A 27,314-nucleotide genomic window follows, 5' to 3' on the forward strand; every position below is an offset into this window, starting at 1 on the left:
GGCATTATCACTTTTATACAACGGGTTACCAACATATTCAAATAATGATTGACATATTTTCATTAAAAACGTTATTTTGATTAATTTATTCATACTATTTCATCCTTCCACAAGATATAGTCCCGACACAAATCTCGGGTTGCTAGAGAAGTGACACAGTCGTTCATTCTAAATGTTACATTGCCATACTGGCTGGCAATGTTCTTATCCCTTGTATGCTAGCTAGCCAACTATGGCTAATTTACAGCCATGTCAAAAAGTGCAGCCAGAATAACAGCAAAGTAGCTGCATTTGCATAAACTGTTTTCTATTTGGATACATCCATAACAATGAGCTAATGATTCAAGATTTTTTTAATGCTTTTTATAGTGGAGATCAAGTTTATAAATTGCCTGGCTGGACTGATGAGACAGTGGATTGCGCGATCAGATGGAACAGTGTAAATAGGCATTTAAACGTCATAGATTTAGCCAGCGGTAATTTGTGGAATGCGGTTTTAACCAATCAGCATTCAGGATTAGACCCATCCGTTGTATAATCCACACTGTCACAACCCAATCAATAGCTTGATCCAAATGCTCTTTGTACTCCTCCATCCATTTAAATGTGTGGACTTTGGAGAGGCAGACAGACAGGGATGTTGAAAGATAGAACGCAGAGGCAGTGCTGTATGAATTATCGCTCAGATTTCAGTTATGCAGTGTAGATGGTGGAGTGCGAGGAGAGCGCACACACCGAACAGCAGCCGCTATAGCTGGCAGCGGGTGTTTCTGAAACAGACTCGCCGTTGCTGAGAGAGAAGGACCTGTCAAGTCTCTCACCTCCCAGAAGAACCATAAGTGAGGATCGGGATTGATGTAACACCGTTTTAACTGTTTGCACAGCAATACAGTGAAGTTAACTCAACGATTTTGGTGAGAGGAACCACGTTTCAAACGAGGAATAAAACATTCCGACGGGAAGATGTTTTGCATTGCAGAAATTTGGATGAACGTTTTAATGGTGGTGACTTCAAACACACATATTGTAGCATTTGCAAGGACTGGACTGCTATTATCGTCGGCTACTGAACACAAACGTTGTCATTGGGCTAGAGTATGATAATAGGCTATTGAGGACAATGCTAACACAATTTCCAAGGGTTGCTACACCGGAACATGTGCAACGCTCCACCGCATTCGCGCGTTGTCCACTATGACAACCACTGCCAATAACTTTTGCAATGTAGCAAACAACTATCGTTAAAAAAGATTTTAACGAGACTAATACAATGATTCGAGTGGTTTGGTTTTGATGCAGTGTAAACGTCGGGGGTGAAGATGTTTATCTTCAGTGTACTGGCGAGTTTATTCGCGTTTACTTCACTAACATGTGGCTATCAGATGTCGTGGGAAAATTGGAATGGCAATTCGCAGAACCGAGTGAATAATCTTGACAAGACCACTCAACCTCACATCATTTTCATCCTGGTTGATGACCAAGGCTTCCGGGATGTGGGCTACCATGGGTCCGAGATCAAAACCCCAACTCTGGACAGGCTGGCAGCGCAGGGAGTGAAACTGGAGAATTACTATGTGCAGCCTCTCTGTAGCCCTTCCAGGAGTCAATTGATGACTGGCAGGTAAGTTTAACCTCCTGTCTAGTGGGTATTCAGTTGTGGACAGTCAACCTGGTCTTAGAGCATTTCGTATGATTCTGTACGTAAATCCGAGAAGCTTCATTTAGTATGATACAGTATGTTACATTTCGTATGGAATGTATTAATTTGTGGGATGTCCATGACCCAGTTTGTATGATATTTTATGAATTTCAAAAAAAATCCAAAATGTCCAATATGTTAGGAATTTGCAAAACATACAATAATTTTAGCTAGCTGGCTAACGTTAGCAAGGCTAGAGGTTAGGTTAAAGTGTTAAGGTTAGGTGAAGGTTTAGCTAACATGCAATGTATTTGCAAAGTAGCTAAAAAGTAATAAGTAGTTGCTAAAATGATAAAGTTGTCTGTGGTGAGATTCAAACTCACAACCTTTGGGTTGCTAGACGTTCAGTTAGGATTAGGGAAAGTTTAAAGTTTTTGTTTATTTCACCTTTATTTAACCAGGTAGGCCAGTTGAGAACAAGTTCTCATTTACAGCTGCGACCTGGCCAAGATAAAGCATAGCAGTGCGACACAAACAACAGCACAGAGTTACACATGGAATAAACAAACGTACAGTCAATAACACAATAGAAAAGTCTATATACAGTGTGTGCAAATGAGGTAAGATTAGGGAGGTAAGGCAATAAATAGGCCATGGGGGTGAAATAATTACAATTTAGCAATTAAACACTGGAGTGATAGATGTGCAGAAGATGAATGTGAAAGTAGAGATACTGGGGTGAAAAGGAGAGAAAAAAAACTATGGGGATGAGGTAGTTGGGTGGGCTATTTACAGATGGGCTATGTACAGGTGCAATGATCTGTAAGCTGCTCTGACAGCTGATGCTTGAAGTTAGTGAGGGAGATATGAGTATCCAGCTTCAGTGAGTTTTGCAATTCGTTCCAGTCATTGGCAGCAGAGAACTGGAAGGAAAGGCAGCCAAAGGAGGAATTGGCTTTGGGTGTGAACAGTGAAATATACCTGCTGGAGTGCGAAATAGGAAGGAATATACCTGCTTTGATGCGAAATAGGAAGCCGGTTATAGATTTGATTTTGGATTGGTGATGCTTAATGTGAGTCTGGAAGGAGAGTTTACAGTCTAACCAGACACCTAGGTATTTGTAGTTGTCCACATATTCTAAGTCAGAACCGTCCAGAGTAGTGATGCTAGATGGGCGGGCAGGTGCGGGCAGCGATCGGTTGAGGAGCATGCGTTTAGTTTTACTTTCATTTTAAGAGCAGTTGGAGGCCACGAAGGGGAGTTGTATGGCATTGAAGCTCGTCTGGAGGTTGGTTAACACAGTGTCCAAAGAAGGGCCAGAATTATACAGAATGGTGTCGTCTGCGTAGAGGTGGATCAGAGAATCACCAGCAGCAAGAGCGACGACATTGATGTATACGGAGAAAAGAGTCGGCCCGAGAATTGAATTCTGTGGCACCCCCATAGACTGCCAGAGGTCCGGACAACAGGCCCTCCGATGTGACACACTGAACTCTATCTGAGAAGTAGTTGGTGAACCAGGCGAGGCAGTCATTTGAGAAACCAAGGCTGTTGAGTCTGCCGATAAGAATGCAGTGATTGACAGAGTCGAAAGCCTTGGCCAGGTCGATTAATACATCTGCACCGTATTGTCTTTTATCGATGGAGGTTATGATATCGTTTAGGACCTTGAGCGTGGCTGAGGTGCACCCATGACCAGCTCGGAAACCAGATTGCATAGCGGAGAAGGTACGGTATGATTCGAAATGGTCAGTGATCTGTTTGACTTTCGAAGACCTTAGAAAGGCAGGGTAGGATAGATGTAGGTCTGTAACAGTTTGGTTCTAGAGTGACTGCCGCAGCATTCCAATCTTTGAGAATCTCAGACGATACGAAAGAGAGGTTGAACAGGCTAGTAATAGGTGGGGTTGCAACAATAATAGTAATAGGGGTTGCAACAATTGCAGCAGATTGTCTAGCCCAGCTGATTTGTATGGGTCCAGATTTTGCAGCTCTTTTAGAACATCAGCTATCTGGATTTGGGTGACGGAGAAATGGGGGAGGCTTGGGCAAGTTGCTGTGGGGGGTAGAGAGCTGTTGGCCCGGGTAGGGGTAGCCAGGTGGAAAGTTGCAAAGTATCTAACTATCTCATTTCAGTGTCCCGTATGTATGTTTACTATGTTATGTCTAATCTATGAGACCAGGCTGGGCCAATGCACTGAGTGTGTTATGTGTTATAAAGTCAAGAGGTGACCATTCCACCTGCATCCCAGGCGGGATGGTTGTCGTCGTCTTCAGACTGATTTACTTATTTCCACTAACTAGCCTGCCCTATACATGTGAGGTGACCAATAGTCAAAATGAATTGTGCATGGGAGACTTAATTGTTGGCTAAATTACTAGAGAGTAAGGTCCATTGGAGTGTTATGACTTTTTCACTGGAGCGTAATAGAAGAGCCCTGTGAAGTATCCCACTTCTGCATGCAAGCGCAATGTGACTTGAAAGGTTATGCAGACAGACTTCAAAGTTACTGTATGTTCTCAAGACAGTGAAATGCATGCAAAAGCACACAATGTAAAGTGCAACAATGACTGCTTTGAATCTGCTGTTTCAACTCTCTCTTTCTCACCCGGTTCTTCTCTAGGTTTCTTCCTAGTTCCCTGCCATTTAAGGATTTTTACCTTGCCACTGTTCTTCTAAATCTGCATCGCTTGCTCTTTTCTTGTTTATAGACCCGGTATCTTTAGAAGCACCTTGTGACAACTGCTGATGTAAGAAGGGCTTTATTAAAATACATTTGATTGCTTCAAGATAAAATTTCAAAAACACATAATTGAGTGCTGGAGAACTAAGATGCACATCAGCACAGTAACAACTTAACTGTTTGCAAGTGGAGCCACTATAGCAACCACCTGGCGGTCCACAGAAGGAAAAGCTACGCATACAGTGCATTCGGACAGTACTGAGACCCCTTGAAATTTTTCCACATTGTGTCACGTTACTTATTCTAAAATGTTTTTCTCATCACTCTACACACAATACTCCCATAAAGACAAAGCAAAAACAGGTTTTTTAGACATTTTTTGCAAATCTATTAAAAATAACCAAAAGAAATACCTTATTTACATAAATATTCAGACCCTTTGATATGAGATTTGAAATTGAGCTCAGGTGCATCCTGTTTCCATTGATTATCCTTGATGTTTCAACAACTTGATTGGAGCCCACCTGTGGTAAATTCAATTGATTGGACATGATTTGGAAAGGCACACACCTGTCTATATAAGGTCCCACAGTTGACAGTGCATGTCAGAGTAAAAACCAAGTAATGAGGTCAAAGTAATTGTCTGTAGCGCTCCGAGACAGGATTGTATCGAGGCACAGATCTGGGGAAGGGTACCAACAAATGTCTGCAGCATTGAAGGTCCCCAAGAACACAGCGGCCTCCATCATTCTTAAATGGAAGAAGTTTGGAACCACCAAGACTCTTCCGAGAGCTGGCCACCTGGCCAGGCAGGTGACCAAGAACCCGATGGTCACTCTGACAGAGTTCCTGTGTGGAGATGGGACAACCATCTCTGCAGCACTCCACCAATCAGGCCTTTATGGTAGAGTGGCCAGACAAAAGCCACTTCTCAGTAAAAGGCACATAACAGCCAGCTTGGAGTTTACCAAAAGTCACCTAAAGACTCTCAGACCATGAGAAACAAGATTCTCTGGTCTGATGAAACCAAGATTAGACTCTTTGGCCTGAATGCCAATTGTCACGTCTGGAGGAAACCTGGCACCATCCCTACGGTGAAGCGTGGTGGTGGCAGCATCATGCTGTGGGGATGTTTTTCAGCGGCAGGGAGATCAGTCAGGATCGAGTGAAAGATGAACGGAGCAAAGTACAGAGAGATCCTTCATGAAAACCTGCTCCAGAGCACTCAGAACCTCAGACTGGGGTGAAGGTTCACCTTCCAACAGGACAACAACCCTAAGCACACAGCCAAGACAAAGCAAGAGTGACTTTGGGACATGTCCCAATGTCCTTGAGTGGCCCAGCCAGAGCCTGGACATGAACCCAATCAAACTCCCCAAATACAGGCATGCCAAGCTTGTAGCGTCATACCCAAGACGACTCGAGTCTAATCGCTGCCAAAGGTGCTTCAACAAAGTACTGAGGAAAGGGTCTGAATACTTACGTAAATGCGATATTTCAGTTGCTCCTATAGTGTCTGCCTACTGAAACGGGAAGGTTGCTGGGCACCTCTTCTGGCAAATTATGAGAAAAAAGTGTCTACCATGTTGCCCACTCCACCCACCCCTGTTGTACATATGGAAATGTCGGTGTATATTCAGTTATGTTACCAGGCTGCTCCTGAAAGGATGATTGCAAGAGAGTGGTGGTGTTTTAATTTTTTATTATCTACGTTTCGAAACAGAAGGGTGTCCTCCAAAGAGGATATTAGGGGCCCTTTGTATGTGTGTTTTACTAATGGATAGAATTGTGAGGACAATGTGCTGTATATTGGAGGGACCGGGCTGGATTTCCCTTCCATGCCTTGCGGTTGGATTTCAGCAGATGTCTGGCCCATGATCCGTTCTATAGGACTGTTAAAATGTCAAGATGTCAATGCTTTTCCCCTTTTGTGGCCTACAATATAGTAACTTGAATATCGTGCTGAAAGGGTGGCTGTTGTGATCTCTAAACTTTTGCTCGCCGCTTAGGGTCATTTTTGGAGGTGTAATCGTTTTGGGGCTTATTATGGGTTTTGGGCTGGTTGACATGGCAACCAACGGAATCTGACCCCTGCCACACACTCAATTTAAATTACAGTTGTTATAGTTGCGCACCAATTGTAAACCACAGCTATACACCAGAGGGCTGTAGTTTGAAATGTGTTTTTTCTCCCCTCAACTGTCTCTAGATGGACAGGTTGTCTTGCCTCATAAATATTAAGTTCTACCCAGGGGACTGACGGGGACTGACAGGTCAAAATATCCATATATCCCGGGGCACTTTGACATGTATGGTACTGAAGTTCAAGTAGAGGTAATATCAGCCATTTCTAACAAAGTCTTGCATGAAGGCTGACGAAGCCTCTTTCTGGACTGCGAAGCACTCTCCATTTCAATGTGCTTTTTACTCCAGGAGTAGGCCTGCACAATCGTCACAAAATCTCTCTAAACCCCCTTGCTCAACCCCGATGTGCCCTCTCCCCCTACTACCATGCCCACACACTATCATTCCGGTCACTGGTCCTAAAAAGAGAAGCTATCGATGGTGACAATGGTCTTTTGAGTCGCGAGGGTTTTCCAGAATCAACTCAATCGACTCAGCTTGTTGTGCAGGATTAGAGATGGCCAGGTCAAATGTTGTCCGTTCCACTCAACCTCTCTCCCTTTGCTGTAATGCAACACGTGGATACCAGAGAGAGGCCCAGACTTGATCCTTCACACACAAGTGCCCACTGTCTTCTGCCCTCAGGTCTTTCATTTGCAGAGATCAGGTGGTGGCAGCATGCAAGACTGACCCAGCCACTGAAATCGCAGCTTTCTTTAAAAAAATCTATTTCTGTCTTCACCTCATTAAACTCCATTACAATTGTAAAGGCCCTCCTGTTGGCCATGAGGCTGAGAGAAAAAACTGCAATTTTAAAGCGAATTTCCTGCAGTTCTACACATTTTGCCATGTCTTACGCTATCTGAGTGACTCAAACGTTATAATAAAATCAATGGGGGCCCCATACCATGACAGAAATACTCCTGAACACATGATTTATATTTTTGATTCTCCCCGACTGTCTAGCTTTTATTTCAACCTGGTCTCAGAGCATTTTGTATATTCTGTATGTAAACTCGAGACACTCCATTTAGTATGATATGTTATGTTTCGTATGGTATGTTACGAATTACAATTTGTATTATATGTTACGAATTTGCTAAATGTATGATATGTTGTGAATTCTAGCTAGGTGGCAAACGTTAGCTAGCTGGCTAACATTAGCTAGGCTATGGGTTAAGGTTAGGTTTAAGTTTAGGAGTTAGGGTTAGCTAACATGCTAAGTAGTTGCAAAGTAGCAAAAAATGTATTAAGTAGTTAGCTAAAATGCTAAAGTTGTCCGTGTTGAGATTCAAACTCGCGACTTTTGTCCCACCTCTCCACATTCGCATTATATGCCCACCCTGATCAACCACCATACTTTTGTTTTTGCCTTAAGTAACCATCTGTCTTATGTAACCATAGCAAGCGTAACATATCATACTAATTTGAGTGTTCCAGATATTTACGTCTAGTCTGAGACCAGGCTGTTTATTTAGTTGATTGTTAGTTCTCAAAGATATATATATATATATATATATATAGGTCCATTAGCTTTTCTACATACTTTATGTAAGTTTACACTCAGAAAATGTTCCATCCTGAAAATTATATATAATTTTTTTTTTTTTTTACTCTTTGGTCATAGGCGGCCTGAAAATATCCTTAAGCGATCCGCCCAATACTTTTCTACGCAGCAAAAACCCTATTGTAATCTAGACTGAGATAGGAGAAAGTTATGGGGTCAGTAATGGAGAAGAGATGGAGACAGACAAGTGAAACCCACTTGTGCTGCTGCTGTTCGTACAAAGGTAAAGCCCCCCCCCCCCCCCCCCCCAATGACAGGAGCTGCATAACAAATTGCTACGGCAGCTCTGAATCGAAGGACCTCGAACTCTGGTTTTCCTCGGGGCAGCGGCAAAAAAAAACATTTTGAGGCTTCAGTTGAGCATTTGCCTCCCAAGTTCAACAACAGCCCTTGACTTATTAGGCTCTTCAAACCCCATGAACTCTCACTGTACTTCTCAGTTATTCAGTCCTGGAAAAGTGAGGAGTTATACCAAGGAAAGGGCATAGGTTGCGTTGACCTGGCAACGGCTATGTCGTTCCTTTTTTCAAAGTTTAAGAATGTGGACTATGTCTGTGGAATGGGCGTGTGACATGGTGAGACAATGGCTGGTGCTCAAGACCAGGTTCTCTGAAATAACTTCTCTGCTAGACAAGGCGGTTGGGACAAAGGACATTTTTTTATGAAAGTTTTGTAAACACACCTGGTAGTATCAAAGATGTGCGTATTTCCCAGCTTGAGAGACATGACGACAAAACGTGTCCGGACAGAGCTGATGTGTGGCCTCTGTCAATGGTTTTTAGTACACGGATGTGGAATTAGGCATTCATGAAAGACAGCTGATTTATTTTTGCCAGAACTTTGGAAACTTGACAACCTCACAGCTGTTTGTCAGGTAGTGTTAAAAAGGACTTGAATTATGTCTCCTTGCTGTAGTCTATATTCACTATTACATTCTCAGACGCACTCCTTTTTTTTACAAAGATTTATGTGACCAGTCTGAATAAAAACTATTGAGAAAAGAGCCAGAATACCTTTTTTTCCCCCCTCCATCTCCTGAATCTCTTTCTTTTCTCTCTCTCTCACACACCGATCAGTCCCTCTCTGTTCCTCTCTTTTTCACGCCCTACTTCCCACGGGGGATGACTCCGGTGGAATCGGCGTAAAGCAAAATTCTATTTAGCTATCAAAGGCCCACATCGCTGATGAACCGCCATCCATCAACAAACAAATGATCAGGAATGTGCCCCACAGTGGCTTCTGGGTTGCGTGGAGGACGTCACCAATGTGGATAAGGGCAGCTTTATAAAACTAAACACTGTGCTGTCTTGGTGTCGAGGCGCTGTAAGTTGCAACTCTATCAAACCGCGGGAAGAGCCGTGGTTTATTTGCACAGGGCTACTCTTTTCCCTTTTGCCTCTCACCCCAGTCAAGGCTCACCTTCCACTTCTCCAGACCCCATGCAGAGACTGTCCACAGTCGCCCAGCTTCTCCTCTCACTCACCCATCTCCTGTCGCTTCACCGAGCTGTCACTCTTTCTGTACATCTCTCGCTCCTTCACCCTATACACTCACTCCATCCCAACACACTGGGTTGCAGAGCGAATACATACTGGGTCGGTTGACGAAGTGGATATGTGAAGCAAGGCCAGCGTGTGAATAAGGGAAGGAAGAATGTCTAAGGGAGGGTCTGGACGGAAGTGAAGGAATCTATCGTGTTTTTGAGTCCTGGAAGGGAAAGTGCGATAGGTCAAAGAGGACGAGAGCCAAGGAGGGAGCAGCAGAAGTGAGATTGAAGGGGCGGTCCAGTCAGATCAAGTCGGAGGGAAAGGGAGGAAGGGAATAAGCGAGGGAACCACACCGCTCCAAGGCTGAATTTCATTAGATTTAGAGAACCGAGGAGAGGCTGCTTATTCGAACCATGTGTGGGGAGGACGTGGAACAGTTCCGTGGGGTTGGCACATGGAGCCGGGCCCGGGCCCAGGCCCAGGGATAGTGATGGTTTGAAACCTGGTATAGGCCTAGAACCCAGGGGTTGTGTAGCCTAGTAGTGGTATCCCCGTTGTGCATTGTGGGATTCTGTGATTTGCAAGCTGCACTCGTTGTGATTTGTTGGCCTAGCGGTCCAGCGGTTGTGTAAAAATAAACCAGAGCGATAGCTAGTGTGATTACAATGGGTGTTTTGAGATTGTGGCTGTACTGTCATTTGGTTCAAATCAAATGTTATTTGTCACATACACATGGTTAGCAGATGTTAATGCGAGTGTAGCGAAATGCTTGTGCTTCTAGTTCCGACTGCAGTAATAACCAACGAGTAATCTAACCTAACAATTCCACAACTACTACCTTATACACACAAGTGTAAAGGGATAAAGAATATGTACATAAAGATATATGTATGAGTGATGGTACAGAATGGCTTAGGCAAGATGCAGTAGATGGTATCGAGTACAGTATATACATATGAGATGAGTAATGTAGGGTATGTAAACATAAAACTGCATAGTTTAAAGTGGCTAGTGATACATGTATTACATAAAGATGGCAAGATGCAGTAGATAATATAATGTATATATTGTACTCTATATCAAGTGGCATTGTTAAAGTGGCTAGTGATACATTTTTGATCAATTTCCATCAATTCCATTATTAAAGTGAGCTGGAGTTGAGTCAGTATGTTGGCAGCAGCCATTCAATGTTAGTGATGGCTGTTTAACAGTCTGATGGCCTTGAGATAGAAGCTGTTTTTCAGTCCCTCGGTCCCTGCTTTGATGCACCGGTACTGACCTCGCCTTCTGGATGATAGCGGGGTGAACAGGCAGTGGCTCGGGTGGTTGTTGTCCTTGATGATCTTTATGGCCTTCCTGTGACATCGGGTGGTGTAGGTGTCCTGGAGGGCAGGTAGTTTGCCCCCAGTAATGCAGACCTCACTACCCTCTGGAGAGCCTTACGGTTGTGGGCGGAGCAGTTGCCGTACCAGGCGGTGATACAGCCCGACAGGATGCTCTCGATTGTGCATCTGTAGAAGTTTGAGTGCTTTTGGTGACAAGCCGAATTTCTTCAGCCTCCTCAGGTTGAAGAGGCGCTGCTGCGCCTTCTTCACCACGCTGTCTGTGTGGGTGGACCAATTCAGTTTGTCTGTGATGTGTACACCGAGGAACTTAAAACTTTCCACCTTCTCCACTACTGTCCAGTCAATGTGGATAGGGGGGTGCTCCCTCTGCTGTTTCCTGAAGTCCACAATCATCTCCTTTGTTTTGTTGACGTTGAGTGTGAGGTTATTTTCCTGACACCACACTCCAAGGGCCCTCACCTCCTCCCTGTAGGCCGTCTCGTCGTTGTTGGTAATCAAGCCTACCACTGTAGTGTCGTCCGCAAACTTGATGATTGAGTTGGAGGCGTGCGTGGCCACAGTCGTGGGTGAACAGGGAGTACAGGAGAGGGCTCAGAACGCACCTTTGTGGGGCCCCGGTGTTGAGGATCAGCGGGGTGGAGATGTTGTTACCTACCCTCACCACCTGGGGGCGGCCCGTCAGGAAGTCCAGGACCCAGTTGCACAGGGCGGGGTCGAGACCCAGGGTCTCGAGCTTGATGACGAGTTTGGAGGGTACTATGGTGTTAAATGCTCACATAGGTATTCCTCTTGTCCAGATGGGTTAGGGCAGTGTGGTTGCGATTGTGTCGTCTGTGGACCTATTGGGTCGGTAAGCAAATTGGAGTGGGTCTAGGGTGTCAGGTAGGGTGGAGGTGATATGGTCCTTGACTAGTCTCTCAAAGCACTTCATGATGACGGAAGTGAGTGCTACGGGGCGGTAGTCGTTTAGCTCAGTTACCTTAGCTTTCTTGGGAACAGGAACAATGGTGGCCCTCTTGAAGCATGTGGGAACAGCAGACTGGGATAAGGATTGATTGAATATGTCCTTAAACACACCAGCCAGCTGGTCTGCGCATGCTCTGAGGACGTGGCTGGGAATGCCTTCTGGGCCTGCAGCCTTGCGAGGGTTAACACGTTTAAATGTTTTACTCGGCTGCAGTGAAGGAGAGCCCGCAGGTTTTGGTAGCGGGCCGTGGCACTGTATTGTCCTCAAAGCGAGCAAAAAAGATATTTAGCCTGTCTGGGAGCAAGACATCCTGGTCCGCGACGGGGCTGGTTTTCTTTTTGTAATCCGTGATTGCCTGTAGACCCTGCCACATACCTCTTGTGTTCCTTGGAGGGAATAGCTACACTGTTTGTATTCGGTCATGTTTCCGGTCACCTTGCCCTGGTTAAAAGCAGTGGTTCACGCTTTCAGTTTCGCGCGAATGCTGCCATCAATCCACGGTTTCTGGTTTGGGAATGTTTTAATAGTTGTTGTGGGTACGACATCGACAATGCACTTTCTAATGAACTCGCTCACCGAATCAGCCTATTCGTCAATGTTGTTGCTGGACGCAATGCGGAACATATCCCAATCCACGTGATCGAAGCAGTCTTGAAGCGTGGAATCAGATTGGTCGGACCAGCGTTGAACAGAACCTGAGCGCGGGAGCTTCTTGTTTTAGTTTCTGTCTGTAGGCTGGAAGCAACAAAATGGAGTCGTGGTCAGCTTTTCCGAAAGGAGAGCGGGGGAGGGCCTTGTATGCGTCGCGGAAGTTAGAATAACAATGATCCAGGGTTTTACCAGCCCTGGTTGCGCAATCGATATGCTGATAGAATTTAGGGAGTCTTGTTTTCAGATTAGCCTTGTTAAAATGAATGCAGCCTCAGGATATGTGGTTTCCAGTTTACATAGAGTCAAATTAAGTTATTTCAGGGCCGTCGATGTGTCTGCTTGGGGGGAATATACACGACTGTGATTATGATCGAAGAGAATTCCCTTGGTAGATAATGCGGTTGACATTTGATTGTGAGGAATTCTAAGTCAGGTGAACAGAAGGACTTGAGTTCCTGTATGTTGTTATGATCACACCACGTCTCGTTAATCATAAGGCATACCCCCCCGCCCCTCTTCTTACCAGAAAGATGCTTGTTTCTGTCGGCGCGATGCGTGAAGAAACCAGCTGGCTGCACCGACTCCGATAGCGTCTCTCGAGTGAGCCATGTTTCCGTGAAGCAAAGAACGTTAGTCTCTGATGTCTCTCGAAGGCAACGCTTGCTCGGATTTCATCAACCTTGTTGTCAAGAGACTGGACATTGGCGAGTAGTATGCTAGGGAGTGGTGCGCGATGTGCCTGTCTCCGGAACCTGACCAGAAGACCGCGTAGTTTGCCCCTTTTACGGCGACTTTGTTTAGGTTCGCCGGCTGGGATCAGATCCATTGTCCTGGGTGGAAGGCAAAACACAGGATCCGCTTCGGGAAAGTCATATTCCTGGTCGTAATGATGGTGAGTTGACGTTGCTCTTATATTCAGTAGTTCCTCCCGACTGTCTGTAATAAAACCTAAGATTACCTGGGGTACCAATGTAAGAAATAACATGTAAAAAAACTAAATACTGCATAGTTTCCTAGGAACGCGAAGCGAGGCGGCCATCTCTGTCGGCGCCGGAAGTAGAAACCATCTAGCGTTAACTGATATGGAAGTAAAGTAGGGAAGAACCATGAGCTCATGCCATAAGATGTTAATGAGGGTCTGTAAACGGGCTATATGCGACAGGGTGGGAGGCACATTGAATACGCTCACTACTCCAGTCATCTTTTTTTAAGGGCCCATAAAGACTAGAAAGCAGAAATGTCCTTCAACCACTCAAGACCCATACAAATTCAAGGCCAATGACCCATTCCCTTGAAATACCATAGATAGATATAGACCAGGATACTTTTGAATTCCAGTCCACGTCAAGAGCTTTTGTTTTAGATGACTGATCTGTTTCGGGATGAGAGACTGCGTAGCATGACATTCTCATTACACGCCTGTAACCTTTTGGTATGTGAGCGCCAGCATCCCATAAGACTCTCTGGAGGGTTAGGATTATATGGTGAACTCGCACACTCTCTCATACGTAGATGAATTCACGCAGGCACACACATGCGCACTCGCAGAAACACACATGCGCTCACATACACACACACACACTTGCTCTTTCACACGCGCACTCTACCTTTCGGATGAACACATAAGAGACTCTATTACACACACACACACACACATAGCTCTGACGTACATCTGTCCTTTCTAACTGTGTTGCATTGTGATTTTGTGTGGCTTTAAAATCTGAAGGAAGATGCCCTCAGGGACACAATGTCCCTTCCTCTCAATCCCAGATTTCAACCCTTGGCTTTAATACGAAGCTGGACAAATAAAAACAAATGAAGTTTGAAGGAATGGAAAATCTAATCTTATACGCTGGTGGAATGTATACAAGCGGGTCCACGTCTGGCTGAGAATGAAGATAATGGAGCAGAAAACCTTCCAGAAACAGTACTTTATAGACATTTATGGGCAAACGAAGAGAGTAAACATGGACGTGTAATTGCTTGTGAAAAGCGCTAAACAGAGCGATGGCATATAGATGGAAACGAAAGTTTTCTCTGCACATTATATCTGTAGTTGTGAAGTCTGAGTTCACTTCAGCATATGTCAACGAATATATTATGGCAATTGGGGTAAACCGGTTCAGATTCAGCTCCAGTCAAAGCCTACGCGCTCAGCGCCAAGTTCCACCATGGACCACCAAAGAGCTTGCTTGATTGTCTCTCTAGTCTCTACCCTAAGACAGATGTTGCTTTTCCCCTGACTTATTTTTTCCATCACTATATTAAGTTTATTTGATCCATATTGGATCCAGTTAATGATAGCTCAGCGCAACAATGCTTCCTCTATACCCCAGTGTGTTTCTGTTGTGGAGTGGCGATTTGAGAGGCCCCTACTCAGACCACTAACTGGTGAGAAGTGATCATCCCAGGCCCACATGAAAGCAACACAATCTGGTTCTCATCCCAGATCCCGTCGTAGTGCCCCACTGAATGGTTAGTGTTAGATGATAATTTCCCATTCATTCTATCCTCAAAGATGAATTCTGATTCACTAACATATTGAATCTTACATCTTAAAGTTTATATAACATTTTAAACTGCCCCACTTCACTAGTTTGCCATGTTTGCGGCAGGTAGCCTAGCGGGGTGGCAGGTAGCCTAGTGGTTCGAGCGTTGGACTAGTAACCGAAAGGTTGCAAGTTCGAATCCCAGAGCTGACAAGGTAAAAATCTGTCGTTCTGCCCCTGAACAAGGCAGTTAACCCACTGTTAGTTAAGAATTTGTTCTTAACTGACTAGTCTAGTTAAATAAAGGTAAAATAAAATACTTGAATTAAAAAAAAAAAAAAAAAAATCTAGGAGCCACTCAGACCTACGTAGGCCATTCTTGCAGTCAAAATGACCCAGTGGCCTCATGGGTGGAGTGTTCATTAAATGTTTTTATACTTTTTTATACTTAAAACCGTAAAACGTTTTTGTGATGTATATAAAGTGTAATATTGGGACGCTCTATATCTGACATGGTACAGGCGTCTTCCTGTTTTGTAAGCCCATAACCACGTGTGTGAGGGGTATACTTTTGTTTCAAAGTAAATGTGTTTTAAGACTACCCAGAACAACTCTGTGTGACTCTGATTTAGCCCACTGCAGTAAAAGGTTAACCCGTATGCTACAGTCATTCTGCTTTCGAAAGACATTTAGATGATCTTAGGTTTTGGATGCCAGATGTTGGGTGTATATACTCTAATGACCCTATCCCTGCGTGTTGCATGTAACTACACTACAGTCTGCTGGAGATGGGACCAAACAACAACACTGCCACCAGCCCACTGGGTACAGATGTTAATTCAACGTAGGTTCAACGTAGGTTCAACGTAATTGAATTGAAATGACGTGGAAACAGCAGTGATTCACCGGTGTGTTGTGAACGATGCTATTTTACTACCATAGCGACTGTGCAGCGTTCAGTGAGACACGTCTGCCACACGGTGAATTGTAGAAGGAGGAGGAAGAGCTTGTTCCATGTGTTCAGTTGTTCAGTAAGACGGTCCTCCCACCTGACTGACTCCTGAGGCATAGAATACTGTACTGTAGGGAGTTCTGGACTGTCAGAGGGACTACGTCATTACCCTCTCCCGAGGTCCATTAGCAAAACCATGTTCTGTCATTTTAGCATACAAACAAGCACACAGACATACGCACACACACATGCACAAATAAGCTTAAAACATTCGGACATAGCGGCTTTACACATACAAACACAGCTTGTACACACACACACACCCACATACACACCAATCATTATGCCATTTTGCAAACTCTGGTCAGCTTTTGTCTGACCGTTTTTAATATTGTGTGAAAATATTAAGTGAATGACATGTACCTCAGGGAATAACCAATTAAGTCTAAAACCTCTTAGAACGTTCCTGTGTTTCATCAACTCAACAGCATTTCTAACTTTCAGTTTCTCAAGGGGATTAATAGCCAGTTTCCCAAAAACACTTAGGCCAGTCATGTTTTTTTACTATTAAAGTTAAGTCAAGGGCAAGGTGTTACTGTAGTGTGTACTCCACAGTATGTGCACTTCCAAGATGCAGTATGCTAAAAATGCATGCAAAGACATGCGTAGGGCTGTGTCCAGGTGTGAATAAGCGAGTGTTTGGGGCCGCGGAAAAGTTTTAAATCAACTCCTGCCGCTTTAACCTGCAGATCCCACACATCACTTCAATGTTGACGTAAACCTAGCCCAAACTGAACCAGGAGCACCAATAAATTACTTTGAGCGTAGGACGATGACCAGCCAAGCTGTGCTGTGTGGAGGGGATCGGGTGCGTACATGTACATACTCTGTGTAAGCATGGGTTGTTTTTTGTGTGAGAGGAGGTATATTCCCCATGAAAATTGTAGATTTGGATCCCCAGGAGTGACTTTGAACAGAGCACCGCAGTGCTTGCTCTACCTCCTGTGAAGCGTATAGACCCTGCTACGAAAGCCTTGGGTTCGATTGTCCACCTCCTGGCTTCCCTCCAGCTAAAGCCTCCTTTTTCAAAGTGCACACCCAACTTCTTATTTTCTCTACCGCTCCTTAGTGAGTGGTTGCCTGTTTTGCCACTGGCAGCAGGAGAGAAAGAGGGATGTAGAGGAGGGAGAGGGATTGAGGTAGTCTGGCTTTCTCTGTCTAAAAGCGGCACAGGAGAGTCGGACGTAATTACTACCGAGACGGGCTCCAACGTCCCAGGTTGCTTCACTTTCTGAGCCAAGACGGGCCGTCACCTCTAGACATCGGAGGACCTGCTTTTTAAAAGGCTACCTTTGTTGCTCCCGGGTCTAGCATGGGTAACCTAGCCAGAAATCAGTCACTATGTCAAGGTAGTACAGCTTTTTACTTCACATTACTAACAGAATAGTGCCTTCCTTGATTACATTACCGAGACTAAGTGCTCAATTTTTAAAACCAACATTTGCACTATTTACATGGTCTGATATAATAAACAGACCCTTATTCCCACTGCCAAATACAATCACAGACTGGTTTTAGGTACTCAGTAAGCATAGCACAAAGAGATGCTTCCAGTTTTCAGAATAAGACGTGTGTACATAGGCAGTAGTTGTGCAAACACATATACTGCACACACAGTAACTGTGGTTTGTCTGGGGTTTGATTGTTGCCACTAGGAAAACAATTACCTCTGGGCTTTGATTGTTGACTATTTCCTTGCTCATGACAATAGGCATGTGGTCCTTTTTCGGGAACTCAGGTCTGTTCTCCACAAAGACTCCGTCACTCTCATAACACCAGCCTTGTGAAGACACCGAGACAAAGTCGACACAAGTCATCGCTTTCTTTTCCATCTTGATCGTTGCCAAAATGGCCGTCGCAATCTAGAAAGTTAGGAACATCATTAGTTTCAGGTCAGAGCTCCGTTTCCTGGCTTGCCTTGACTCTTGAATGATGGGTTTTCCGTATTGACACTCTTCGCCCCCAAATACCCACCACTATTACACTACATCCTCTGGCATATTGCTCTTGGACATCTCCTGTCAAGCCTCACTATGTTCTCTGGTTGCCAGCCCGTGTTAGCCCAAGCAGTCAACTGTCATTTTAAACCTGTTTGCTTTGGACTAAGTCCATTGTAATTACAATTAGATTGCATAATGTGTGTAATCTGTTACGCAAAGCTGTTTCTGTGCCGTCTCATTGCATTTAAATGGCCTGTGAAAGGATTCATTGTTGTTTTAAAAACTTAAACTGGATGAATTTTAAATGGATTACCAGAACCTTGGGAGAGTGTTTGGTTTATTGGAAATTTATACAGTAGCGTGTTGAAATTGTAGAAATATTCTATTTTCCCTATGCGGAGCAATTTGTGTGCACATCATATGCCATGAAACTCCTTTACAATTCAAGCATAGATTTCCAAGGAAGCATATTCAACGTTTAGAAAGTCGAGCCAACTGGTGAATGTTAAAAAGTGGAGGTAGGAAATGTCCAAACACCACATCAGAGTCATGGCGGCGTATGTATGAACCTGTCATAACATAATACTGCAACTATATTAAATTCAGCTGTAAATGTAAGCAAATGCTTTATGATGTGGGACTTGTTTTTGGATACTCTGGCCAGCCAGATGAGGATGGTCTCTCCCTCTACACGCTGGTTCTTCTCAATGTTTAGATAAACTAGAAGTGTTTCCTAGCCACTGTCGCCTTGGCTTTCTCTTTGTGAAAAAAGAGAGTCTTAGATAAGATTTGATTGGTTGATTGACTAACACTATTTATTCTGTGTCCCATGCAGGTATCAGATCCACACGGGCCTCCAGCACTCGGTCATCCGGCCCACCCAGGCCAACTGTCTGCCCCTGGAGAATGTCACACTGCCACAAAAACTCAGGCAGGCGGGCTACTCCACCCACATGGTGGGCAAGTGGCACCTGGGCTTCTACAAACGCGGCTGCATGCCCACCCAACGTGGCTTCGACACCTTCTTTGGGTCCCTGCTAGGTAGTGGTGATTACTATAGCCATTATAAATGTGACGGTCCTGGCATGTGTGGCTATGATCTCTATGAAGGGGAGGAGGCGGCCTGGGAACAAGATAGGGGCCAATACTCAACCCTGATGTTCACCCAAAAAGCTGTGGACATCCTGGCTCACCACAACCCTCAGAAACCCTTATTCCTCTACTTGGCCTTTCAGGCAGTCCACTCCCCGCTACAGGTGCCCGCTCTCTACCTGGAGCGCTACAAGTCCATCCCTAACTTACATCGTCGCAAGTACGCCGCCATGGTGTCCTGCCTGGACGAGGCCATCCACAACCTCACGCTGGCGCTAAAGCGCTACGGTTTCTACGACAATACAGTGATAGTGTATTCGTCAGACAACGGGGGCCAGCCCATGGCCGGGGGCAGCAACTGGCCACTGAGGGGGAGCAAGGCAACTTACTGGGAGGGGGGCATCCGGGCCGTAGGCTTTGTCCATAGTCCCCTGCTTGTGAACAAGGGGACCCAATGTCGGGCGTTGATTCACATCACAGACTGGTTCCCCACTCTGGTGTCCTTGGGGGAGGGGACTCTGGACGAGGACCTCAACCTGGACGGGTACGACGTGTGGGAGGCCATCAGCGAGGGCCGTCCGTCCCCCCGGCAGGACATCCTACACAACATTGACCCTATCTACACTAAGGCCAAGAATGGATCCTGGAAGGCCGGCTACGGCCTCTGGAACACGGCCATCCGTGCCGCCCTCCGGGTCGGTCACTGGAAGCTCCTTACTGGGGTGCCTGGCTACAGCGACTGGGTCCCTCCGCAGACGTTCTCCAGTCTACTTCTGACCAACCGCTGGCATAACGAACGCATCCGCTGGGACCGGGGAAAGTCCATCTGGCTGTTCAACATCACGGCAGACCCCTATGAACGAGTGGACCTGTCGCTACAGTACCCACACATAGTGAAGAAGATGCTATTGAGGCTAGCACAGTACAATAGGACGGCCATCCCGGTGCGCTACCCAGCTAAAGACTCCCGCTCCAACCCTAACTTTAACGGAGGGGTTTGGGGACCCTGGTACAAGGAGGAAGAGGATGAAGACGATAGGGAGACTAACCTCCTCACTAACTACCTGGCCAAGAAGAGACGGAAGAAGAAAGCGAAGAAGAAGAGGAAGCTCTGAAAAGAAAGGCGGAGGACTTAGACTTTTTTTATTGTTGTGACTTTTTGTGTGAAAGACGTTTAGATGGTCAGATCTCAGGGATTGACACACAATCTGTCTTAAAGGATTGTCCTGCTCAATGATTTGAAGACTTGAATGGACTGGTGCTTGGATAGTATGGGAAATCAATGGACAAATAGACATAGATTTGCCTCAGAGAGTAGGCTTTAAGGAAAATACCCACTTTAAATCACTACTGTCAGACCCAACACCTATGACCTCATGACTATGGGTTAAGGCCTTTAAAAGAATGTTTGTTTTTCTGGTTTTTATTGCATGCTTGAATTCCTGTGACCTTCAAATTGTTAATAGATTCATGACATTTCATCAGAGAGAAAATAAATATAGAATTAATCTTTACAGACAGCGTCATATTTTTTTGGTGAAATAAAAATAACCAAATAAACAAAACAAAAATAGTTTATTCTATTAGCTGTTGATGGCAGTGTTTCAAGAAAATGAAAACAAAATGTAGGATTTATATCTGCTAGTCAACAGAGATTTACTTTGTTTTATTAGCACAGTCGGTCTGAACCTTAGAATAATGTATGTTCTCCCCCTTAGTTCTGTCTGCTCTGGCTCCAGTTCAACTTGAATGTAAAACAAACTTGCTAACAAAATTAAAGACCCTGATGCAAATCTCCCCCTTTTTGTTTTTTCATTTGTCTCATTCCGCCACGGAGTCTTTTCTCATCTTTCTCTCTCTGTACTTTCACGTCTCTCCCTTGCTCTCTATCTCTTGCTCTCGTTCTCCATCTCTCTCTTGCTCTCTTTTTGACGCTTGATCTCTCTATAGCTCTCTTTATCTCTCGCTCTCAATGACAAATTTGTCAGTCCCAATTTTGCAGCAGTAAGTGGGTTTTTTTGTGACAGGAAAGTTTTCTATGTCTGCTGCACATTGTCACTGCAGCCGCTGGCACCTGGCTACTTAGTACCTTTTTTATTTTAGTGGAAAATACTATAAAGTTTAACTTGGTCCAGCGTGCCAGATTCAACTCCTTTGTTGCTTGCCTTGAAGCGCCAGATTCATCAGTCGGTGTTGAACAGTAAAACGGAAATGCCATAAATGGAAACAACCCACATGGTTTTGGGCAAAGAAATGTAACTTGCAACCATTAAGTCAAACAGTATTTAATTTGATTTTCTGTTGCTTGGCGCTGTCAATAAACATACTCTATATATAAAAGTATGTGGACAGAGCTGCCCTGGTCAACTGTAAGTGCTGTTATTGTGAAGTGGAAACGTCTAGGAGCATAAGTCGCGACGTGGTAGGCCACACAAGCTCACAGAACGGGGCCGCTGAAGCACATAGCGCGGAAATCATCTGTCCTCAGTTGCAACACTCACTACCGAGTTCCAAACTGCCTCTGGAAGCAACATCGACATAACTGTTCGTCGGGAGCTTCATGAAATGGGTTTCCATGGCCGAGCAACCACACACAAGCCTAAGATCACCATGTGCAATGCTGGAGTGGTGTAAAGCTCACCGCCATTGGACTCTGGAGCAGTGGAAACGCGTTTTCTGAAGTGATTAATCAAGCTTCCCCATCTGGTGTACATCTGTCCGTCAGATAGATCTGGGTTTGGCGGATGCCAGGAGAATGCTATCTGCCTGAATGCATAGTGCCAACTGTGAAGTTTGGTAGAGGAGGAATAATGGACTGATGCTTTTTTTTCATGGTTCGGACTAGGCCCCTTAGTTCCAGTGAAGGGAAGTCTTAACACTACAGCATACAATGACATTCTAGACGATTCTGTGCTTCCAACTTTGTGGCAACAGTTTGGGGAAGGCCCTTTCCTGTTTCAGCATGACACTGCCCCCGTGCACAAAGCGAAGTCCATACAGAAACGGTTTGTCAAGATTGGTGTGGAAGAACTTGACTGGCCTGCACAGAGCCCCGACCTCAACCCCATTGAACACCTTTGGGATGAATTGGAATGCAGACTGCGAGCCAGGCTTAATCGCCCAACATCAGTGCCTGACCTCACTAATGTTCTTTTGGCTGAATGGAAGCAAGTCCCCGCAGCAATGTTCCAACATCTAGAGGAAAGCCTTCCCAGAATAGTGAAGGCTGTTATAGCAGCAAATGGGGGACGAACTCCATATTATTGCCCATGATTTTGGAATGAGATGTTCGACGAGCAGGTGTCCTAATACTTTTGACAATGCAGTGTATGTACATATGCACGAAAGCACACTTTGTGATGAGGAACGCACGCCAATGTTTAAAGCACAAAATAGCTGCTATAACTTTGATTGGCCCATAAAATACTAATAAAACAGTCATTTAATGATGCTAAATGAGTGTTAAATGGCTCTAATGATAGATCCCCTACAAAATGTATTTCTATAAAAGTGTTATGTTGCTCTTTACATGGATTTAACATGTTTGTATTAACGTTAGCCAAAGTGCTTTGTGCTGTTACTCATGGCCCTATTACTGAGTAAAGAGACTCATATCTGGAGCTTTTTATTTTCTCTCCTAATTCATTTAAAATGTCTCGTTGTTTTTGAAACATGAATGCTACTGTACTGTACATCCAAATGACAAAGTAAAATGCCGGTATTCAAAGGCTAGCTCAGAAAGGTCATAGCTCTCATTCTAACTAACCCAACCAGCTCCAGAAGCACGATCCTTCCACACTACTGGATGGATCCCCATCCAGAGAGAGGGGCTCACCGCTGGAACCCTCCCCAAGGCGTGATGCACTCGTCTCTCATACATAACACCCCGACTCCCCCCTAACTCAACCCGTGCCTGGTGCCAGCCAAGCCATGACCTCAGGCTACACCACATTAACCCCCTTCTATTGTGGATTTACCGGCGCTAACCGACTGAGCCGAAAATAAAGATGGTTCCCCATGACTCTAGACCACTGTAAATCCCCAGCAGGTGAAGAAGTAATCTTGTTATTTATGCCGTGGATCCTTGGCCTCTGGTTCATATCGATGGTTGTCTAGTGAATAGTTTTGACTCATGGGAACCAACTTTTACAATGAAGACTTTTATCCATATACACTCGGATGGATCCCATGGGTTTAGAAGGCTGCCAGTGTAGAGGTAACAGGTTAAAAACAGCCTCACTGACAAAAAGCTTCTATATAAAATATTACAGGATCTTGATGTCAATGGCATTTTATAGAAAGGTCCCAACACTTTTTATTTATTTTTTATTTTTAGTAATTTCACGCAACCAGCAATTGAATTGCCTGATCCTCGTTGTGTAGTAAACATGAACAAATGCTCAAAAAACACCCAAATACGTCCTTTTAGAAATGCAAATGCTCTCAGTATAGCGATGCAGGTATTTACATGTTGTACTCGTGAAATGCTGTCATGCCTAACGATTCGAGCCATTCTCCCGTTCTCCGTGTTGGGTGCTGCTACAGGTAGCTGCCAAAATAAAGGAAACACCAACATAAAGTGTCTTAATAGGGCATTTGGCCGCCACGAGCCACTAGAACAGCTTCAATGTGCCTTGGCATAGATTCTACAAGTGTCTAGAACTTCTTGTGTGGAAGCACCTGCTTTCAATATACCTTGTATACCTGTCTCAATATACCTGTCATTTACTCAAGTGTTTCCTTTATTTTGGCAGTTCCTTGTAGAGCGGTATTGCCCGAGTCGCACAAAATTGAATATAACGTTGCGCATAAAGTTAGGAATGACACAATTTCATGAGTACAACATCTAAAGAACTATATCACTATACTAAGAGCATTTGCATTTCTAAAAGGATGTATTTGGGTGTTTTTTCAGACCCCCGTACTGCAAAATGAGGATGAGGAAATTAATTGCTGGTTGGGGGTACGTTTCTCAAACATGTGAAATCGCAAAAAAAGGATCTGGACCCTTTTATAACATTCAATTTACATATTTTTTTAAACATTTGGCTGTAAAAAAGCAAAATTTGCCTTTTTAAAGAGCCATTGAACACGCTGATTGGTATGTGTGTTTTTCTGTTGCTCATTAGAAAAACGTGATTTCAGTCCTGGGGGTGTGATTGACTGATTTTCGCATTTAGTTAATGATGTTTGTCCCCTATGAGACTTTGTAGACTCCTGTTTCACTTCCTCAAAATCTCCCGAATGAACCTAAGAACTCAAATCTGTAAATAATGTTGACCTTTTAAGCCGAGGATGTTTTATTTTCGCAATCTTACATCTAACTAAGATGTTTTGTGCAGCGATTCTCAAGTTTAAAAAATGGGTAACGTGTAAACAAAGTCTGAGCTGCTGGGCTTGTCTGTCTCGCTGTCTAAACTATTGGATAGAGAGCAATCACTGAAGCTGTTCACACCATCTTAGTGGGAAAATGGACATCGTCAAATCAAAACCCAACCTTAAATATTCCGTTGTGACGCACAAGTGTTCCAAACTCCGTTTTAGACGAGACAAACTTTATGACCAAAATTATCCTATTTACACTTTGTAGTCAATTTTGACAGAATAAATGTTGCTGACTCATAATTAATGAGTCAGAAACAGTTTGTTGCTTTTTAAAGGCAGTCACACTTTTTAACAAGTGAGAGGGGGAGGTTAGTGCATTATGGGTAGGCTAATATTGGTGCACATGAGAATTTCGAGAAGCTCCTCAACCCCCTGGAACTCATTTGCCAGTGAAACAGTTTAATCCATGACTCTCTTCTGTCTTTCTCCCACTCTCTCTCCATATTGGTAATAAATTCCTTCTTCTGGGGAAAAAACTGGGTACAATACTTCCCGTAACTGAGTTGGGTAAAGTGATCCATCAACCCATGAGAGGCTCATAACTCCTTGATAAACAACCTGTTACCACCCATTTGGAATAATAGAAAAGGTTCAAAAGGATCAGTAACCCAGTAACACACGGAACTGGGTAAAGTGTTTGTAATATGTCATTTGTGTTAGCTTTTCATTTCAGCACTCATGCGAACAGCCACGCTTTCGCGGTATGCATGGTATGAGTTTCCGCCTAATCAAGGTGCAAATTAGTCGAATAATGTCTTGCTGACGGGATGGGAAAGCCGGATCGGCTGCCAGCGACGACGTCTGAACACGATGACTCGGCTAAGATCCTTTTATGAACCATTTCTCTCTCTACCAGCGATGAAAGATGATACAGATCATGTCCAACCGAGAGAAAATACAGAGACGGTAACAATAATCCATGTGAAATCCTAGAAACGCAACCAAAAACGCCAAACGTATTTGTCACTCTTGCAAAATGCACGCCCACAGAAAGCACCGCACGTGTCTTGCACTTCCAAATCTCTTGGCAGGAAGGTCACATTCCAGTCAGGGGAAGTCATGGAGTTCTATGGCCACCGCCCCCACTCATATTTGTCAATGGTGTAATGTGCCCCAGGAATTGACCTTGAGGTCAGTGATTGATGTGTCAGGATGTTACATCCCTTGCCTGTGGGAACAGAAGCAGCCGCGCTTCGTTATGATGGGAAGGTGTATGTAGGAACACACGCAGTCACACACACGCACACACACACTGCTTGTCATGCCTGCTGCTCGTAAAACTGTGGTAATGCAACATACGAGTTAAGTCAAAATATTAACAATGACTGTTATCGGTCCCTTTGTGGAGGTGTGGTAGTTAGTGTGTGCTTACCTACATGTGTTTTCCTGTCTCTATAGAATGTGCGTGCGTGTTTCTGTGTGTATGGACTTATGTGTGAGTGTGTGGGAAAACCCCTCTTCTCTCAATGTCTTTAGATGGACAGATTCTGTTGGCTGGGAGTTCCTTTCCAGCCCCAGAAAGTAGACATGGGGATTTCCTGTAATGTGCAATTTCACTCGTGCACAACTGGAACTGTTCTTGGCAGCTAGCTGCCTGCGCACTCTCTTTCTCCAACCCCTCCCTCTCCTGTTTCTCTCTGTGCCCCATCCTCTCCCATGCCAACTTTCCCCGTCGTTTTCTTTTGCTCTTTGTCCATCTTTCGTCTCTCCCTCTGTTTCTCCTGCCTGTAACCTGGTTTTGTCTGTCCCTCTCGCCTCACGTGTCAGTTGGGACCCTGCTCCCTCTCTTGCTATCTCTTCCTTGTCAACTCTTCTTCTGTCTTTCCATAGTCTTCCCTCTCTTCCCTCTTTCTCCCTTTCTAACACAGGTCCAGGCCTGTGTTGGTGTTAGCCCTCTCGCTGTGCTGTCAGCTTTAACCTCTCTCCACTGATGTCATGAGTGACCCCTTTGAACCCTAGCCGTCCCTTGACTGTGGCCCCTACCCATAGCTGTCAATGAAAGGCAAGTCCAAGGGTGGAACAAGCATGTTTCCCAGGTCGAAGGGCAGAATGGAAAACTTTGTTTCTCTTGCCAAATGACCGATGCTGTAACCTGGGATGGTTGATGATTCACTGGTTTATCCTTCTATCATCAATCGCATGCATTTTACACATCAAACACTGACAGTACTACATGTCCATGGAGAAGTTATCCAAGTTAGAGACACAAAGTCGTTCACATTGCAAACAAATGTTGTTTTGGAATTAATCTCCCCATCCAAATGACGTGTATGAGATGACTGTCTGCCTTTTTTGTTTCTCTGTCCGTATCAAACAGGAAAGCAGGCTGAGCGCCGGCGGGGTGGTTTTCACATCTTTGTCTATATGACCCTGAAAGAGGAGTACTCTCTCTCTCTCAACTAGGCTTTTAATGGTTCTCAGAGAAAGCAGTCGTTTTAATCCTCCTTTTTGAGCACACACCCACACCCACTGATAATCCATAGAAGGATGAGACATTTAACAAATAAATGCATTAAGAGTGTGCAAGTTTGTGTGTGTTTATAGAGTGCATGTGCACCAGGCCTAAATAGCCTGATGCACCAGGGAGTGCGATGCCCCCACAGCTCTCTAGGTCGTTCTGGAGGTGAGGGCACAGCTGTGGTGCGTCAGCCCCAGACAGAATCGACATCACAGGCCATTCCTACCGAGTGTCCACGCTTCACCTTTCAGACGAAAACCACTCAGGAATCTCATTGCCCCCCTGAGGGCTCCGACCACTGTTTATTTGGCAGCCAAGGTTTCCTACCGATGAAGGTCTTAACTGAGGGAGACAGAGAGAGGGGGAAGAGATGGAGGGTGATAGAGGGCAAGAAAGGAAGAGGGTGAGAGAGAGAGAGAGGGGGAGGTAAAGGGAAAAGTGGAGTGGCAGCCCTCCAAAGATATTAGAAGTA

The 27,314-nt window shown here is 44.7% G+C and overlaps 1 protein-coding gene across 1 annotated transcript; it reads left to right on the forward strand.

The window, feature by feature from the left end:
• The first annotated feature begins 732 nt into the window (after positions 1 to 732).
• Positions 733 to 20,796, forward strand: LOC120030599 (arylsulfatase J-like). Its single transcript, XM_038976024.1, has 2 exons — positions 733 to 1,621; positions 18,743 to 20,796. The coding sequence occupies exons 1-2, from the start codon at positions 1,320 to 1,322 to the stop codon at positions 20,112 to 20,114; spliced, it is 1,674 nt and encodes a 557-aa protein (XP_038831952.1). The 5' UTR covers positions 733 to 1,319; the 3' UTR covers positions 20,115 to 20,796.
• Positions 20,797 to 27,314: the final 6,518 nt, after the last annotated feature.

The sequence above is a fragment of the Salvelinus namaycush genome, chromosome 36 (genome assembly GCF_016432855.1).
Source record: "Salvelinus namaycush isolate Seneca chromosome 36, SaNama_1.0, whole genome shotgun sequence".
NCBI classification, from domain to species: Eukaryota; Metazoa; Chordata; class Actinopteri; order Salmoniformes; family Salmonidae; genus Salvelinus; species Salvelinus namaycush.